The sequence below is a fragment of the Bombus huntii genome, chromosome 17 (assembly GCF_024542735.1).
Source record: "Bombus huntii isolate Logan2020A chromosome 17, iyBomHunt1.1, whole genome shotgun sequence".
NCBI lineage: Eukaryota > Metazoa > Arthropoda > Insecta > Hymenoptera > Apidae > Bombus > Bombus huntii.
The window spans coordinates 6077050-6095892 of record NC_066254.1 but is presented as its reverse complement, the minus strand read 5'-3'; the positions used below and the strand labels follow the sequence as shown (position 1 = coordinate 6095892).

Genomic DNA, 18843 nt, shown 5'->3' with positions numbered 1-18843 from the left:
TTCTTCTTGCAGTAATAGTAGTAAACGCATTTTGGATACATTCCTAACGAGTGATAGAGATATTGATGCTTTAGGCTGTATCAACAATAACTGTCAATGAGAATTCTCAATTTCTTGTTACCTACTTAATTCCACTAAAACGTAGTATAAATTTGGACCTTTTCGAGCACCCTGTATAGTTTTTCTCAATTTATTCTCATCTTCTCTTCAAATATTATATCTCTGTCAGCGTTTCAAAGCAAATACAACGTTCATACACCGTATAACCTTTGCGTGTATATTTCAGAATGTCTCATAACCGCAACAGTCCAAACCCATTATCGTTACACATATGTACATGCATATACGATTTTGCAGCCGTAGGCTTCTTGGTTATGTGCCTATTTGCAGCTACGCTTCATTATTTTTTACATGTACCGATGCGCGTACGTTTGAACAAATTAAAAATACAGTAAAAGTAAGCGAGGAAAGAATTATACATGCGTTTAAGAAATGTGTAGGAGATACACACACACGAAAGTACGATGTATCCAAGTTGCATTTATTTAGAATGTTCTGAATATCTTCGTTATTGTGGATGAAAGAAGTTGCATTTTCAACTCTTAATGAAACTTTGTTGTATGTGTAGAACTTCCATCGTCGATACAGAAGATGTATTACAAATTTATTCAATTCGTTGATTTGTAAATACTTGATAATAAACATTATCGAATTGCTTTGACGATAGGAACGATATAATATGCGAATTTATCATAATGTAATTACAATATAAATGGAGGTTTCTCATTTACCTTTAGAAATGAGAAACAATAAGAATACATTGTCTAATTCTTTATCATGTGGTATGCATTGGATCATAAGAAAATGGACACTAATACAATTAACGTTGATAAACGTTCTACATCTTTGATAATATTTCATTACTAATTTTACTTGTACATATGTCTCATTTGCTGCGACAACGATATAACTCAAAGACCATAATCTTAGGGAAAACAAGTTTGAACGTTCTAAGCTGTTACACTTTCGTGGTAATGCAACATGCTCTGGCGTGATGAAATTTTAAAACACGCTTATAGAACCCCACCAGTAAAAAGTACAGGGAACAACTGTTTTCTCGGTACCAATAACCAAATAACTGTGAATTTTGAGCTCTGTTATTATTGCAGCGAATGTGCGATACGTACCAATGAAAATACAACGAGTTATAAATGTAATATATAGAAAATAGATAAATAAAGAGAAGCAAGGAGGAAAGAAGAAGGAAAGCAAACGTATACGGGAAAAGAAAGGAAAGCTCGGATCTTATCAGCATGGGATAAGCTGAGTCCTAGCTCTAATTTTAGATTCCTACGTAAAGGTAAGTAGAACTGAACGCCCCAATGCTTTTGATGGCCTTGTTAAGCGGTGGATTGACTTTCTCCAACTAGTTGTCCAACTCTCAATGAGATACAGTCTTTTGAACTAATTCCGTGGCGGTATGGCAGTACTCGGGAATACGGTATAAGTGAAAACAATTAACGTTAAAAGCAGGATTTTTCTATCTTTAGCGGATAGTTGAAGACGATGGAAAATTTTGTAAATTAAATGACTCGTGTCAAGAATTTCTAATAAAGCTTCGAACTAAAATTCAGAAGAATTCTTTATATGGAGTTTCTGTTTTGAAAGAAATTGTATTCACAAGTCTGTTTCTTTGATATTTTTTTTTGTATTTGGTAATATTTACAATCAATTCTCGCATTGAGAATTTTCAGTAATTTTTTCTGGCGTGGCGCAGTGACATGGCTAAATATTTATAATAAGTTAATACTTAGTATAATTTATAAGTAAGTGTTGTAAATAAGTAAATATTACTTAATATGAATATCTAATTAAATCTAGCGTTTAGGTCTAACGGGTAGTGTTTCTTTGATATCAGCAATAATAATTACATATAATAATTATTCATTGTAAGACAAAGATATTTCGAAATTCGCATTTTCTGATGTTATTAGGTTTTCTGTAGGTGGGCGCCTAAAGCTCATGGAATTATATATCTTTTAATACACTGGTCGACGTAGATCGAGATTCTGTATAAAAAATTATTAACCTACTTGCGTAACCTAACTAACTTTTATATTGTAAAACTCATCGTATGAAAGAAAAGGGAAATAAACACAAAAAAGGTGTCCTACGTCTTCCCTCGTATTTCATACGACAGGTTCTACAAAATAAAAGTTGAAATATCTACTAAACTAATGGTTTTCCAATATTAGTAGGTTAATAATCCCATTTAAAACAACATCGATGTCTCTGAGATCTCGAAAGATACGACGTGGTGAAAATTGTTTGTTCGCCGTAATATTTGCTTTCTTCAAAACGAACAATTTGTTCTTTTAGCATTTTTATTATTAAAGGCATCGGAGATATCGCCCTGTAACAGTGTTAGTGGGACACCCCGTCTACTTATTTTCATATTAAGATAGCTTAACTCGAACGTGACAAGAATTATTTACAAAGTTACGGGAAATTTAAAGAAAAAGCCGCTTCTTAATTAGTTTGGAAAGAATTACTTTCGTTATAGTTTAACATACGATGGTACCTATATTTAAATACAGTGTTAAGAAGAGATTAGTTAAAGCACGGGACATAATAAAAAGTCGACAGAAAGGTAACAATAACGATTTCAAATGCTAAAATATAAACTATTGTGATTTCATAGGAATAAACAAGTTTAATTCGGAGTAGGTAGTAATCGAGAAATTGAGAAACGTAACTGTACATGTACTTATGCTTCACTCTCCAGTACACCTGTGTTGGTTGTGTTACAAAATGGTGTATCATGCTATTATGTCTTGGTTTTCCGTATTAGTCAATTCAATTACGGAATATCACGTAAATAGCCTGTTCGTTGAGTGGGTTTGCCATATTCCACGATTAATCAACTCGTTCAGTCGATGCGGTTACATGTCGGATAACATTCAATCGATTCAAATAATTCTCTTTGATGTTGCTGACATACGAGGTGATATTCGCCGAGTGAATTATACCACAGTCGAGTGAATTAAATTGTAAGTGTTATGTCCGTTTATACCGATGCATTGATTGTCGATAAGCGATACATATCGAAACTGGAACAACTGATTTCACCAGAGTCTATCGGTCTTCACTTATGATCCTACAGATACTATATTTTAATAACACAGTTCTCTAATCGTCTATTTCTGACACGTTTTTCATTCCTCCTTTGGAGCAATCATAGTTCCTAATGCTGCTGTCACACGTTTACCTTTTTCCACATTTCATAGCCATTTATTTCTGTAAATGCATCGCTGAATCTGTTTAATTTGAAACTTAATTTATCACAATTATTAGTATATAGTAATATACTTAGTTATTTCAAGTAAAATAGGTTATCTAACAGAGATATTAGGATACATACTATTTAAAAATATTAGGTTGTCCGAAAAGTTTCTTTCGTTTTATGAGGAAATAATAGGCGCACAACGTTTCTTGTTTTATATTATTTTGTCGAATTACGTACGGTCCACTTCGTTCTGTTGAGATCAACACCGCGACATTTCACAAACTTGGATTCACGTTTGTATGAAGGTGCACTGTTCTACAAAACACGTTTGCGAAAGAAAGATACTTTTCGAACAACCTAATATTTATAATGAATTTTAATCAGCGCGTTATGTGGCTACTTTACAAACTACATCATGTGTATGGTATTTTACGTACAGCCTTACGACCGCGTCATGGAAAATATAGAAATCAATTTCTTTAAATAATATTTAATAATTTATACATAAGCATTTGAGCTGATTGCATTTCATAAAGTATTGAAATTCAAGTGGAGATTTTCAAGCCACTAATACCTACGAAGCGCACCTACTACAATAAAAACTACAACTAAAATGGGAAATGTTTCATTGCTTCGTTCGATATTCGATTTATTTACTAACCTGTACACTTTCATTAAAAGGGGAAGCGTAGACCGCCGGCAGCTTTTCTGTAAGTAAATTAAACGTGCGTAAATAATAACATATTCAATATCAGATATAACATAGGAAAACTTGAAAATATTTATATTTTACCAGCACAAGTATTCAGCATGTAAACCTATATAAGAACTAAACATACGTATTTGTACAAGACCTAAAGTAACAGTTATGTGTACTCAACATTTGCTTCGATTTAGAGCTTCGCGGCCAACTCAAGTTCGCCTTTTTTATAAAGCGTTGAATTTGTCTTTCCATCGGCTAGCAGAAAAAGGTACACTATCTTTGAAAAAACTCTGGTGTTCGACCGTTCGCGAAGAAACGCGATCGCGAGGTAGCGCGTCAACGTGAGTCGTAGATTCCCGTTACGATTATACAATCGACGCCACGAAACGATCGATCCCCTATTTCGTTTAGGATAATAGAGGTGGTTGAATTGATTACAACACTGAGTTAACAGGTTACAATGTGCGGGTGGAAAACGCACGTTTCCCCACTTTTTACCTGATGGAGTAATAACCATAAGGAACGTCTCGTCTTGAATATATTTTATAACGACACAGTTTCTTAGGATTATTGCGGTCCGACTAATTATATTTGCACAGCTAGTGTCGCTTTGACCCAGGGATGGATTCCGGGTTACGCACAGAGACACCGGTCGTAACATCTTCTCGCCGTTGAGAGTGTTGTCCGGACTCGTCTGGATCGGCTTGACAAAGTAGAGGGACCAATCGTTTGACGTCACGACCCAAGATACTCGTTGCCGTCTGCACATTAGCTGTCCGGATGATTCCATCGGCTCCTTCATCTTAATGACGCGGGACAAGGACTGTATTGATGGAATGTTATCTTCTCAGAGGATTACGATAGCGCCTTCCGAAATTCCATGACTGCCTTTGCTCCACTCGTTACAGCTGGTCAACTCGGTTAAGTATTCCCGGTACCAACGGCTCCAGAAATGCTGTTTGAATCGATTGATGAGCTGCCAGTACGATAACCGGCTTGGTGCAGTCGCTCTGAAATCTCGTTTCCGGAAACTCGTTAGTGTAACGCCAATTAGGAAGTGGCCGGGAGTGAGTACAAGGAGATTATTGGGATTTGAAGATATTGGAGTCAGTTGACAAGAGTTTAGAATACCTTCGATCTCAACGATGAGAATATTAAGGTGTTCGAAGGTTAGTAGCTCCTTGCCGACGACGCGTGTGAGGTGGCGTTTGAACGATTTCACCACGGCTTCCCATAAGCCGTCAAAGTATAGTGAATGAGGGGACCATATATAAAGCGCTACATTCTATCTGCCGGTCGACTAGAAAAACCTTTTTCTTCTGCGAGGAGGGGAATATGCGTGACGCATACCCATTGCAGCGTGTGCATGGGTTATGTGGGTCTCGGCCAGATAACATCGCCATACCCACTAAAATCCCTTCCTCCTTGCCGGATCTAAAGCGGTACTCGAGGTTCCAACCCGGCACAATCATTCGATAATACATTGGGTTAGTCTCTACATAAACGTACCCTAAACCTCTGTACCTACTTCACGTATCTCTTCTTCTTCTTTTCACTTTTTCACTCCGCACCTTCATGTTCCTCTCCTTGAGCTGACGTGACTTAATCGCTCTAGTACAGAATGTGATGAAACTCCGCCATAATTGATCCTCAGCTGCCATCCTTACGACAATATCGTTATCCAGCTTGATTTCAATCCCCATCTCGGATTCAAGCGCAGTCCTCTCCCACCACCCATCTGGAGCACTTAAATAACACGTGCTCGGCATCATCCAGGTCATTCCCACAATCCCAGCAACTGGTATGCGTCTCCTTACCGATCCTGTTCCGGTAATGGTTGCAGATACCGTGCTCGGTAAGGATTTGCATCACATAATAATTTATCTTCTTTTTTCTCCTAGTGAAGTACAAGGGACCCCGATCAGTCTTCTAGTCCAATTGCAAGGATTGTGGAACGTCCATTCAAAAATCCACTTGTCCTCGGCCTCTTGCTTCAGGTTCTTCAATTCCTCCATCAAATCATGAACTTCCCCAAGCAGATTTTCGCTATAGCAGTTCTTAGCCTCGTACTCCTTCCACCGGAGCCTGGCCATGATATGTACGGACATGCTGCCGGTTGCGCACTTATCAGGATCTTCTTGTTCTTCTCTATGCTGAGGGCAGATACCCATATCGGCGCGGCGTACAAGAACATCGATTCCCAGACACCGAAATATAGTTTCCTCACGGTGTCGATGCGTCCGTTAACATTCGGCAACAAGCTGCTAATGGCTCCCACAAACGTCTATGCCTTGTCACACACTTGCTCCAGGTGGGGGGAATACCTCCTGGCATTGTCCAAAAGCACCCCCAAATATCTTATCGTGTTTCTGATGATGATCTCCCCACCCACGTCAATCTTCAAAATCTCCGGGACTCGCTTCCCGATAAGTATGATGAAGGTTCGTATCGTTACACCAGTCCGTGATCAGTTTCATAGCTTCACGGACCCTGTCGCCGATGTCCTGCGGCTTACGCATAATGATCACCAGTGCTAAATCATCTGCAAACGCAATCGCATCTAATTCCCTAACCGGGTCCAACATCTTTAAGAGCCCATCATACACTAGGTTCCGCAACAGTGCACCTATTACCGACTATCACGGCAGTGCGCCACAATTTTCCTCTTCGAGAGGTAGTGACTCAATCCGTTGTGCGCAGATCTTGTTCCTTTTTCTCATGCGTCTGCGGGATCTGAGACCAATGTACTTCGTCTCCCTGCTCCACTCGTCTGGCGATGAAAGGATCCTCCAGAATTCTCGCCACTCTGTCCTTACGGAGACCATCCGGCGGTGTATTTCGAGCCATTTTAACTCTTACAGCTCGATATGATCTACTCCAAGGATATTGATCCATAGTTGCACAAAACTCCTACCACTTTTCTCTTTGTTCGCGTTCGATCGCTCTTCTTAGCCTTCTCCTTGCTTCCTTGAATTCAGTTGCCAACTGGTCCCTACTAGCTGCCACAGCCCGCTGCACTCTTCTTCTGAAACTGAGTGTTGTTGGCTAGAAAAACCTGCACCCATTCTTTGTAGTCATCGGATTGCAAGAGTTCCTTGAGTTCATTGTTGGCCCCGACGAAGTTGGTGCCATTCTCCGAGTGAACTGTCGCGCAATATCCTCGCTGAGAGATGAATCGGCGTAGAGTGGCAATGAAGGCGTCGGTTGTGAGATCGGAGACTAGCTCGATATACGCCGCTTTGGTTGCCAGACATACGAATATGGCTACGTAGACCTTGACCTTTCGACGATTGCGATCCCTTCTCTCCTTGATGTAGAATGGGCCAGAATAGTCGATCCCGACGTTGGTGAAGGGACACGACTCGATAATACGCGCCTCTGGCAAACCTCCCATCAAGTACTCTACTAGTGGTGGGTTGGTCCTGCAGCAACGGACCCAATTCTTCATAGTGCACCATACTTGGCTACGGTCGGAAATTCACACCCAATCCCATATTTAGTCCTCTACGACAGAGGAAACAATGACGGCGAAAATCGACAACTTCAAAAGGGACCGAATCACCAGTTATGTCTCCATCTGACCCACTGCATCACGATCTGTTAGTCACAACGCATTTTAAATAACAAGACACAACTAATCAGATGTAGAGCTTTGCTAGACTCCGGCTTTAACATGAACTTCATAACCGAAAAGTTCGCTAAATCACTTGGAATAAAGCAAGAGATATGTTCGGTCCCAATCGAATCCCTCGACACCTTAACGACGACCTCGAAACGCTATATCACGGCCACGATTACCTCCATGGACGGCACGTACGAACGTACATTGACGTTTTTGATCATATCGACAATAACGACATTGGTCCCAGATCAACCCGTAAATCGTTTAACTATACAAATACCTAGGAATCTCCAACTAGCTAGATCATCGGGAAGCCCAGTCTCTCAATCAACATCACGCGCATTTAGCGCCACCACAACGGATCTACAAGCGGATCTCGCCCGTTTTTGGAAAATCGACGAGGGACCGCTCACCCCGTACCTTTCGGAAGCGAAACAACAATGTGAGAAGCACTTCCGAAATCACGTCCGACGCATCAGAGAAGGGCGATACAGCGTCGCTCTGTCATTCAGTGCGAAGCTTCCTTCACTTGGATCGTCGAAATCCATTGCGATGAACAGACTCGCTTCTCTTCACCACCGATTTCAACGCGACAAACAAATTGAAACCGCATATAGTACGGTGATTCAAGAATACTTAGACATGGACCACATGACTAAGATCACCACTGATCACCCCACAAGCAACGGGTATTATCTACCACATCACGGCGTGATCAAGGATCATCTTAATATTTCAGAAAATGTAAGATATAAAAATGTCGGTTGTATCAAATAAATGTTTGCCATTATTGTGAATGCGGAACTACGTCTGCGAAAAACTTAATTTATGCTTATTAAACTTTTTCTTCACAGTCGCGCACAAGTAAACATCTGTTGGCGTGATAGCTGGTGATCTCGTTTTTAATCATCCATACGTTGGTTGACCAAATCAACCATCTTGGCAAGTAAATATCAAAATTTGTGGAAGCATATGAAATAGATATCTGCAATGTCTTCTTATGCTGTGTCGACGAAATACCAACCCATTATCAGTTCGTATATTTCTTATAGCTTATTAATAAAGCATTTAAACGCTTACGTTTATACGACATTCTTTTCTTAATTTTACCTAGAGAATACGTTGATAAAGTATAGCAGAAAATATTGGAGCATCCTGTATATCTCCACTTTTTAAATTTATTCAAATATTCTTTGGTACTTTAAATATCGTTTTAGTACTGACCATAAGGTAATTGCATATCGAATTATGTTTATAATTATATTGAATACAAGATTTGCTAAAATTACGGAGATAAATAAATTATGGTAATAGGTATAATATATATTTGAGGAGAAATATTTGTATACATTATCTTTGTTTCGCTCTTCCTCTCTTAACATTCTTTATAGAATTTAAAATGAAATTAGTAACAAAACTTTTGTTGATTGCTGAATATTTCTGTTAGATTTGTTGCTATAAGAAAACGTTAGAAAGTTTGTTGGTCAAATAGTACAATCTATTACCTTCGTTTTAGAGAACGTAGTTTCTTCTTTTCTCCTTTTGGAAATATTTTTATAATTCACTTCTTTCTTAAATATTCGATCGAATATTTATGACAGTCAATGTATACGTATTGGTACCATAGACGACATAGTATGCAAAGAGTAAAAATGATAATTAGACAGAAAAGAGGACCTCAATTCTAATTCATCCCTCCCCCGCTCCCTCGCTCTTCGACCAGGTGTCCCTACTTTCGTACGCCAGTCGATTCTACGAGTGAAAGCAAGAAAAAAATGTCCATTCAAAAGTATCGTCTGTTCTTAACAACACACGCTTGACATCTATCAAAAATTGATTTCCTTTCATTTCACTGAATGCGTCACAAATTCTTTGCAAACCAATACGTTGTCATTTCGATTTATTCTTATCATTGCTTAACAAAGCATTTTATGTTCATACATCTTTTCAATTGGTTTGGTTTCATCTTTTCAATCATTCAGTTTGGTGAAAGCGTCGACCAAAACAATGACGTACTACTTCGAGTCACTCTTCCCGCCTAACTTGTCCGTTATGTCCATGTGCACTGTATGCCAAGGTATGCTAGTCTTGGGTATGGGATGCAGTACAGCTTGTATTTGGCCTTTAAAACTCGACCAGTAGCACTCGTACAGTTTCTCGGGCGTTTTATCCCATCCCAGGTGCATAATTGACTGGCGGCACCATGGGGCACGCAATGGTGGTGGTGAGTGGAGTGCCTAGTAACGAGAGAAAAAGAGGACTGAGAACTGGGCTAACGATAGCCTCCGTCAGGCAGTTGGCTAATGTTCGGCGTTGTTACAGGTGCCACATGTTGGGGCATGTGGCGGCAAGGTGTACTGTTGCATATCCTGGCAGAGAGTTGTGTAGGAGGTGCGGCAGCGCTGAGCATAGTATGAAAGATTGTGATAGAGAGCCGAGATGCGCCATGTGTCTGAAACATGGTGGTATAAATGCAAGGCATGTAACGGGTTCGTTAGTGTGCCATATGGTGCGCTTAGGTGTTAGGAATAGACAGGGGCCCAATTAGGGTCTTACAAATAAGCCTAAACAGATGCAGGCTTGCGCAAGACCTGATGATGCAGTGTGTATGTGAAAGCAGGGTGGACATAGTGGTCATCTCCGAGCCCTATAGGCAGTTGCCTTATTGGTTTAATGACGAGGGTGGGGATCCATCGGTATGGGTCACCCTGTTTAATGGAAAACATGCGGCGAGCGAGACTCTGATAAGAAATGTAGGGATTGTAGAGGTCAGGGTTGGTGATGTGTTTTGCGTCAGTGGGTATTGTTCCCCCAATAAGGGTAAGGACCAGTTCAACGATTATTTGAAGGAACTGGAAGGGGTCATACAGGAGCGGAGGAAAAGAGCACCGGCGATTATGGTTGCCGGTGATTTTAATGCGAAATCCTCGGTGTGGGGAGGCTCTAACACGGAACGTAGGGGAACATGCCTACTTGATGTCATAACGAGGAATGAGCTTATACCTATTAGGACGACGGGAAGCTACTCCTTCCTGAGAAATGGAGGGACTAGCTTCCCAGATATACTTAGTGTTAATAGACGAATGAGGCTGAGTTGGAGAGGGAGTAGGGTCCTAGATTGGTACTCAGCCTCTGACCATTTTTATATTGAACATAAATTTAGGGATAATATTAAGCGGGTGGAGGGTCTGGCGCTTTTAGATACTTGACGAAAGAGATGGATGTAGAGGGTTCTTTAAATAAATTTGACGGAGTATATAACGGAAATGGTTTTAAATTTGGCGAGACGACATGCGGCGAACGACTGCAGAAGAGTTTGGAGCATACGTGTGCCGTGGACCTGAAGAGGAGGTACCCAGTGGGTGCGAAGAGGAGCGCCAACTATTGGTGAAGCGATGAGCTCGCTATGTTAAGGAGCGAAACCCTAAGAGCTAAAAGAAGAGCTCAGCGTGCGGTGGCGGCCCGCAAGGATGATGCCGAGGTCCTGGTGGCCGAATTCAAGGATGCTAGGAGGCGACTGAAAAGGGCGATCGAGCGTAGCATGGAGGAGAGTTGGAAGGGGTTCTGCGCCATCTTGGATCAGGATCAATGGGGCAAGCCGTATCGTGTAGTGAGGAAGAAAATGATGCGGTTTGCGCCAATGGAGCTCCTTGGAAGAGATAGAGTGGAGGGAATCCTGGACGACCTCTTTGTCACCAGGCAGGAACTGCGACCGCCTACACAGGAAGAGACATTGATCCTACCTGGCGAAGAAGGAGGGTTTGGCATCGAGGAAGCAGACATGAGGATGACCATTGGGAAATGCGATCCCAGGTAGGCGGCTGGAGTGGATGGGATTCCTGACACTGTAATGAGGTTATTGGCGGATCAAAGACCTAGCGTGCTCCTGACAGTGCTCAACGGAATAAATACCTGTGCAAAAATACCGGCGGTATGGAAAGAGGCTAGGGTGGTATTAATACCCAAGCCTGGCAAAGATCCTGCGACGTCATCGGCGTATAGGCCGATTAGCATACTGCCGGCGTTGAGCAAGGTGTGGGAGCACACGCTGAAAATGCTCATAGAGAGGAGTATTGGTCAGGGTCTCTTCCATAAGGACTAGTATGGCTTCAGGAGAAAGAAGGGAACTCTTGAAGCCCTGGATATGACGGTCGCAGTTGCTGAAGAGTGTAGAAGGAAGGACCTGGCGTGTGTTCTGGTCGCCCTTGATGTGAAGAACGCCTTCAACACTCTAAGGTGGGAGAGGATAATGGAGGAGATTCGAAGGAGACGGTTACCGGGACGGCTACAGGAGTTGTTAGCGGACTATCTGGCTGAGAGGAGAATATTGGTACCACTGTCGGGTCGGTGTCGTAAGGAGGAACGTCTACGCAGGGGTCGCGTAGGGGTCGGTCTTAGGACCGTTACTGTGGAATTTAGTATATGACGGGGTGCTGGAGGCACTGGACCGGAAGAAGGATACCAGTATAAGCAGTAGCGTTCGCCGACGATCTGGCGGTTCTACTCAAGGTCAGAGGGTCCCACGGCATCAATGAAAGGATAAAGGCGGGCATAGCCTTGGCCACTGGGTGGTGCTGCGAGACTCGATTGCACCTGGCCAGGGAGAAGACGGAGGTTATCCTCTTAACAAGGAAGAGGATTCCGAAGATTTTTAATGTTGACGTGGGGGATGGGGGGGGGGGAATTTCCACTAGCCGTGTTGTGAAGTACCTAGGGGTAGTGTTGGTTAGTGCTAAGGGATTCTCCCCCCACCTCAAAGCAGTTTATGATAAAGCGGAACGGTTCTTGGGCGCCATACGGAGCCTACTCCCAAACGTCGGTGGGCCCAACGATTTAGTCAGGAGACTGTATTATGGTGTCTGGGAGTCTGTGGTATTATATGGCGCACCGATATGGGCCTCCTCTCTGGGAAAAGAAACAAATAGGACGATCCTGAGAAGGGCGCAAGAGGCAGCGTTGATCCGTACATCTACCGCCTACCGTACGGTGTCACATGGGGCTCTGTGTGTGCTTACCGGTAGCATGCCGATTTACATCAAGACATGGTTGCGGTGGAAGCAGTATGGAGTGAAGAGGCGGATCAATGAGAGCCCTGAAGAAATGGCACATGTTGGGCAGGAAGAAATGAAGGTTTTGGAGACAGAGGCAGAGGACAGGTGGAGATTGGAGTGGTGTTCCACAACCCCTACAATTGGACTAGGAGACTGGTAGAAGATCCGCTGATCTTCTACAAAAGAAGGAGGAGGATCAACTACCATACGATGCAGATCCTTATGGGACACGGTATCTTTAACTGTTACCGTCATAGTATCGGCAAAGAGTCGCACACCAGCTGTTGGGATTGTGGTGCGGTGATGGATGACGCCGAGCATGTGCTCTTTTGGTCGTTGGAGGTCGAGATCGGTGAAGATTTTAAATTGGAGAACCGGGTCGTTGAGAAGATGGCCACAGAGGAGCGGTTGTGGAACAGGTTTCATGATTTTTGTACAAAGGCGATGAAATGCCGGCTTTCTAAAGAAAAGGAGATGGAGGTCAGGAGAAGAAGGGAAGGAAGGAGGAGAAGAAGAACCAGAGTCGAGGAGAGAAGGTAACGGATTGGGTACGTGGTATAGAGGCCAACCTGAAGTAATGTCGAATGACAGTACCGGGTTGGTGGCTCGAGTACCGTAGCAGAGGGAGAATGGGGAGGGGTTTTTAGTGGGTATGGCGATGTCATCTGCCGAGTCCTACATAACTCGAAGACGCGGGTTTTTGGGTATGCGTAAAAGCATTTTTCCCTCCTCGCTAAAAAAAAAAGGTGCATAATTGACTGGTGTACATGGTTAATCACGAACCACCTAAAACTTCTTGGGACAACGGGCAAGCAGAGGGTTCTGCCTCTCCTTCGTATCTTACGGTACAGAGTGCCGGATTCTAGTTCTTAAGTGTTTGCGATATCGTCCGCAAGCTCATCGTTCCGCAACTTATTGACGATCTCTGTAATTTGGGGATCACGACGTTGTTCCGCTAATAGCCAATCTTCGGAGATTTCGGCCAGATTGATTTCTTTTTGTACAATTTTGTAGATCGTACGGTGACCCAAGTCTACGGGGTTCCGCCGATGGACTATTCGACGAAGGTACTGGTCTCTTCTTCACTTGAGAGAAAACTCGCATTACCTTAACAAATTGATCTCGAGTCCGAATATCGTCCGTGAATGCTATCCTTTCGAAACGCTGGTCATGCCAGAGCAGTCGCAGAAAGACGGCGGCGTTGATCAGTTCGACGTTGGTTAGTTGACAGATCGACGATCAGTTGACAGTCTTTCCAGCTGCCTTTTCCGACTCGTCAACGGCTGCAAGCGTTCGCGGAGATAGAATCGTCTCATCAGTCGAAATAACCAGCCAACAGTCTCGAGCGGCTCTTTCAATTACAAGTTGCATCGACACGCGTTCATAACGTTTAGTACATCGCATCGCAACAGTCGTTTCACAACAGGTAAAATCAAAAGAGAAAATTCCTCATTAACATTAAGGAGCAGAACAATCTGTGAGATATTTTATTGATATTGTACTGTGATATTTTATTATTATGCATAATGTTCCAAAGAATCGATTCACAATAATACGTATACAGATCGCTTAGCGAATATGAGCTTTCCTTTATATAAAACTGAACGAATGCACTTTTCTTATACGAAACGTCTGCTGCTTTCTTTAGTAAATCGATAAATAGCATAAAGGTAAAATGTCAATAAAATCAGTACTTCGTGAGATATTTCAGATCTTTATGCACGTTTTGATTTAAAATATCTCACAAATTGTTGATTTTTTCAACATCGTGCCTTAATACTTTTTGACGCGGAGTGTTTCAAAGGATTTATTTACAAAAGATGTTTCAAACAAAAAACGACATTTAAATCACATTGAAAGAAAGAAACCTGACTTTCCTATGTCCTTTGCGCATCTTCCTACAGAAAAACTAATCACATCAGTCAAATTACATCCCTCCGGAAGGCATCTTTTATTTGACTCTTATTTCCCTCTTGAAACCAACTTTTGATTGAAACAATGTGCACATTAAAATAAGTACTTGCTCAGTAATCATATTTTCCAGTTACGTGACCCACTCTGTATACATATACAGGGTGTTCCAGCTACATGGAATCACCTAAGTATCTGCTATATCTACGATAGCGTGAAAACTTTTCCAGGCAAAGTTATACTACGTTAAGGGACACATGGATCAGTGGAAAGAACAAGGATCCTCGGTATACTTTTAAACCAAGATATCAGAAATAATTTAAAAGATATTTTGACGTTAATTTCTTAAAATGTATTCTTGTATTCATGTTTTCATTGTCTTTTAGATACCACGTTTATTGAAATTTCCATCTTACAACACAGGTACCTTAATACTTTTGCAGAGAGAACAAAAAATATCCGGCAAAGCGACCTTTAGCGCTAATTCCCTAATGTCGGCAGCCTCATCTTTGGATACCTGAGCCAGGGCCTGAGCAATATGCGGTGTATTGACGGTTTGGCCATACAGCAGCGGAGCCTTTCCCGGGTTGATGACACCCGGAACAGAGGGCGCCGGCTTTGTTGCCGCCTCGATGAGGGCGTTGCCCGCAGCTGTGAATTCAAGTCCTCCACTAGTGTAACGAGCGTCCCAAGATACCGCTACCCACTTCAATCTCCTTGCTATACGGGAGCACACTTCCATAGCAGGGCCCTTCTCCAGGCAGGTGGCCGGGACGGCCAGAGGTACGGATTCATCTAAGTCCAAAGTGTTCCGCCTTTGGTTGTTCCTGATCTGTAACGCTGTCTTGATCTTGCTGAAGGCCGTGCGCATAGCATTGCGTGTATTAGCAGCCCGTTCGACCTTCTTCTTACTCTTATCACTCCCTATCTCTGCCTCGGCACCCCCGAGGGCTTGTTTAATCTCCCGAGTCATCTGATCATCAGACTGAATTATCCGTAGAGTGATATTGCTAGGCCCCGCTCCGTCATCTCGTCCGTGGAGTCCCGGGACCCGTGAGATGCGCGGGGAACCGACACCTCCCCCATCTGTATCTGCACCACTGCTGGATGCAGTATCTCCGTCCGTACCTCCACCTGCTGGGTCAGGCCCGCCTCTTGCCTCCACCTCTAGAGTGTCTACCATGTCGCTCATCTCGTCTCCTTTACCCACAAATTGATACATAGTGCCTACATTGGTTAGCACGTTGTGGAAACTGTCGGCGCTCATAGAGAAATAGTTACGAGCGAACGATTCAATGACACGCCTCATCAGATTCTTGGGACTATGATTCTTGTCTATCTGGATACCCTTCCCATCCAAGAAAGCTATACTTTACAAGCTATGCAAGGACGATTTGAAGCTTCCGCCCCCAGTGCGCCTGATATGCGGAAAGGATCGTCAATTATCTTCTGTGCGAACTTACGGGCCGCGCTAGTCATGTCTCGAGTCCGCTCATGCTTGGTCACAGTAGTTCATTGAGTTCTATCACCGGAACCTGTGCTTAGGACGCGTCCTCTGACCCTATCTCTCCTCTTGAATTCAAGTCTATCCCTACCTCCCGGGTCAGGAACAACAGTCCCGTCTTCCCAGGGAGTGGGTTCCCTTCTGTTGAACATCGAACCGGCGACAGGGTGGACAGCATTCAACGATGCCCATAGGTGACCCCGGCCGTACTCAGCGGTTACATCCTCCGTCCTGTCCGCGCATGCCGATGCCCACAGAGCTGTTTCCATATTCGCGACATCACCATCAAAGAACCGCGCCCGGCCCATCCCTCCTACGACGGGCTCTGGGGAACTATCGGGCGTTGAAAGGTCGCAATTCGAACTTATAGTCACGGGAGGGAGAAGCTTCTCCGCCGATGCCGCATGTGGTGTAGCCCAAGACGAAGATGACGCTGGGCAAATGAACTCCGTATCACTTGAACCCGACCGGGCCATCCTGTATCTACTTGCTAGGATCCGTTTTGGAGCCGTTTTGGAAGAACCAAGCTTGTTGGGGCCGCCCTCCTTAGGAGCCGTTTTGGCGGCACACTCAGCAGGGCCAAGATTCATACGGGAGACCTCATCGTCCTCGTCTCCTGAATCCAGCCTCTGTTCGGCATTTGTAGCCAACATCTGCTTAAACATACTGATAATCCCTCGGTGCTCCATTTTGAGAAAAACACAAGATCTCTTACGGAAAAAGTTTTTTCTGGCGTCAACAAAGTGCCTAGGATGCGCTTACGTGGGTGTCTCACATACTCGCCACGCAGCTTCAAGACCAAAGGATATTGATTTGTGAATCCTTCCTAAACAAAAATTGTACGAAAGCCTGGGAATTTAACACTTTGGATCGCCGGACTACCTGGCACGGTGGTTCCGGTGACGAGGCACGGTGTGACATGGCCGCACATCGCTCCATTAGAGGACGTATTGAGCGCGGAGGGAGGGGGGGGGGGGGGGTGTCGTTCACACCTGTTCCCGGGCCTCTGTCGATTGCAGCCGGGACGGTCATCGTGGAGGTTTTAATCGGTTGGAGTCCGGCATTACCACGCCGCTTTTCCTCAGAAGCGACCTGGTGTCCGTGGTGATTACCTCCACGTTAATAAAAAAAAAAGAGAGAACAAAAAATACAGAATACAAAAAAAGGAAAAGATACAAAAATATGCATATAGGGTTCTGTTTAAAAGATACCGATGTGCTTGAAATCTTCTAAAAAGTATGAAATTGAGAAAAAATTTGTTCCATCGTTATGTGTGTCCATCAAAATAGTCTTGCTTTGCCTTGAGAAGTTTCTTCGAACAAAGATGCATAAGGCAGATTTTTAGGTGATCCCGTTCAATTAAAATACCCTATATATGCCTGTGACAAGGTGCTCGATGCGAAATAAATTTTCCAATCGATTGATTTTACGCTATGCTGAATCCATAAATTTATGAGTTCAGTATGGCAGACACGCATTTCACAGAACATGTTATTACGACTTGAGTTAATTTCCTTGGTGAAACAAATGTGACGTTATAGTGGCGTTTACCTTTTATAACCTCCAAGATGATGTTTTTATGCGAGTGACATATTTGTAAAGGCAATAATTAAGGAAACGAAACGGGTGGTTGAATCATTAATTTATAAGCATCAATTTTTATCGCACTTTTAGCGTAGTGAAGGTTCTCATCAGAGGCAAGAGAATATTGTAAGCAACACGTAAAGAGTTCGCCTGCCCTAATAGTTTGAGCTTAAATTCGGTTAGTAGTTGATAAGTCTATTTTTGATTAATTCATTATAATTGTAGATCTTGTCTGTACTTTTTGTCACAGATCTTATTTATTTGCTCATTTGCATATTTATCTAATAATAACACGTTACTGTCTAACAATTATAACAGTCTATTTCAGTCACTTCCTATCTTTCTCTAGCTTTTAACCTGGCTCTTCTTTTACTTATCATATTTCTTATTCTGTCCTAAATTATTTTCAAACTTTTATTCTACATCCCAGTATCAGTAGACTGGGGATTTTTATGCAAATTCATATTCTTGAAAATATATTTAAGAAAGCACAGACTCTGTAGAAAATTGTTTTACGCAACAGGCATTATGGAAAGCATTAGATTTTAAATATTTTATATGCTTTTTCATATTATATTTTTATTCTGTGCAATTTTGCACTTTCAAATTTTCTATAAATACAAAATAATTAATAATACAAAATAAATAAAAAATAATTAGGGAGTTCCATCCTTGGCATCAGGATCGTGGGTGCGCAGTAGCAGTAGTAGTTGGGTAGTACCAAGGCCACGTAGAGAGAGTGTAACCGTACTTAAACGTCTTACACTTCCGGCGACCTTCCCCGCGGTGTACATAGAGGACTCACGTAAGCGGGACGCTTGTCCCGACGGTCCTCCCTGGCTGCGGAAACGTGGGTTTGCCAGCTCCCATAGACTTACATAAGCAAGTCCTCCCTGCGGGATGACACAAGGAACAGAAGATCAATCAATCGCGAACCTATGTGTATAAAGATTTTACTGTGCTACGAGCCACACTGCAGTAAAAAATATGCGATACAATACAACAATGTATTACCACTTTTGTTTGCTGTTCCTATTTCTATAAAACCATCGTTATCATCGTCTTTATCGCGATGGGACCATCATATCAATATACAGGGTGCTCGGCTACAGGTGTACAAAAGGTAAGAGTTGATTCTTGAAGCTACAATAAGATGTGCATTAAGAAGAGAAAAATCGCTCT

General features: G+C 42.7%; 2 protein-coding genes across 2 annotated transcripts in view; one reads left to right on the top strand and one right to left on the bottom strand.

The window, feature by feature from the left end:
- The window catches only part of LOC126875174 (lachesin-like), a 549607-nt gene that overhangs the window by 271429 nt on the left and 259335 nt on the right, over nt 1-18843 (bottom strand). Inside the window, exon 4 of the mRNA XM_050637912.1 lies at nt 3948-3994. The gene's annotated coding sequence lies outside the window, so the exon portion shown is untranslated. The remainder of the gene's footprint in view (nt 1-3947; nt 3995-18843) is intronic.
- Nucleotides 7663-8388, top strand: LOC126875147 (uncharacterized). The gene has a single exon (XM_050637871.1). It carries the CDS (start codon nt 7663-7665, stop codon nt 8386-8388), a length of 726 nt encoding a protein of 241 aa, XP_050493828.1.

Excerpts from the sequence above, each read along its gene's own strand:
- LOC126875147 (XM_050637871.1), top strand. The coding sequence starts at position 7,663 with ATGAACTTCATAACCGAAAAGTTCGCTAAATCACTTGGAATAAAGCAA.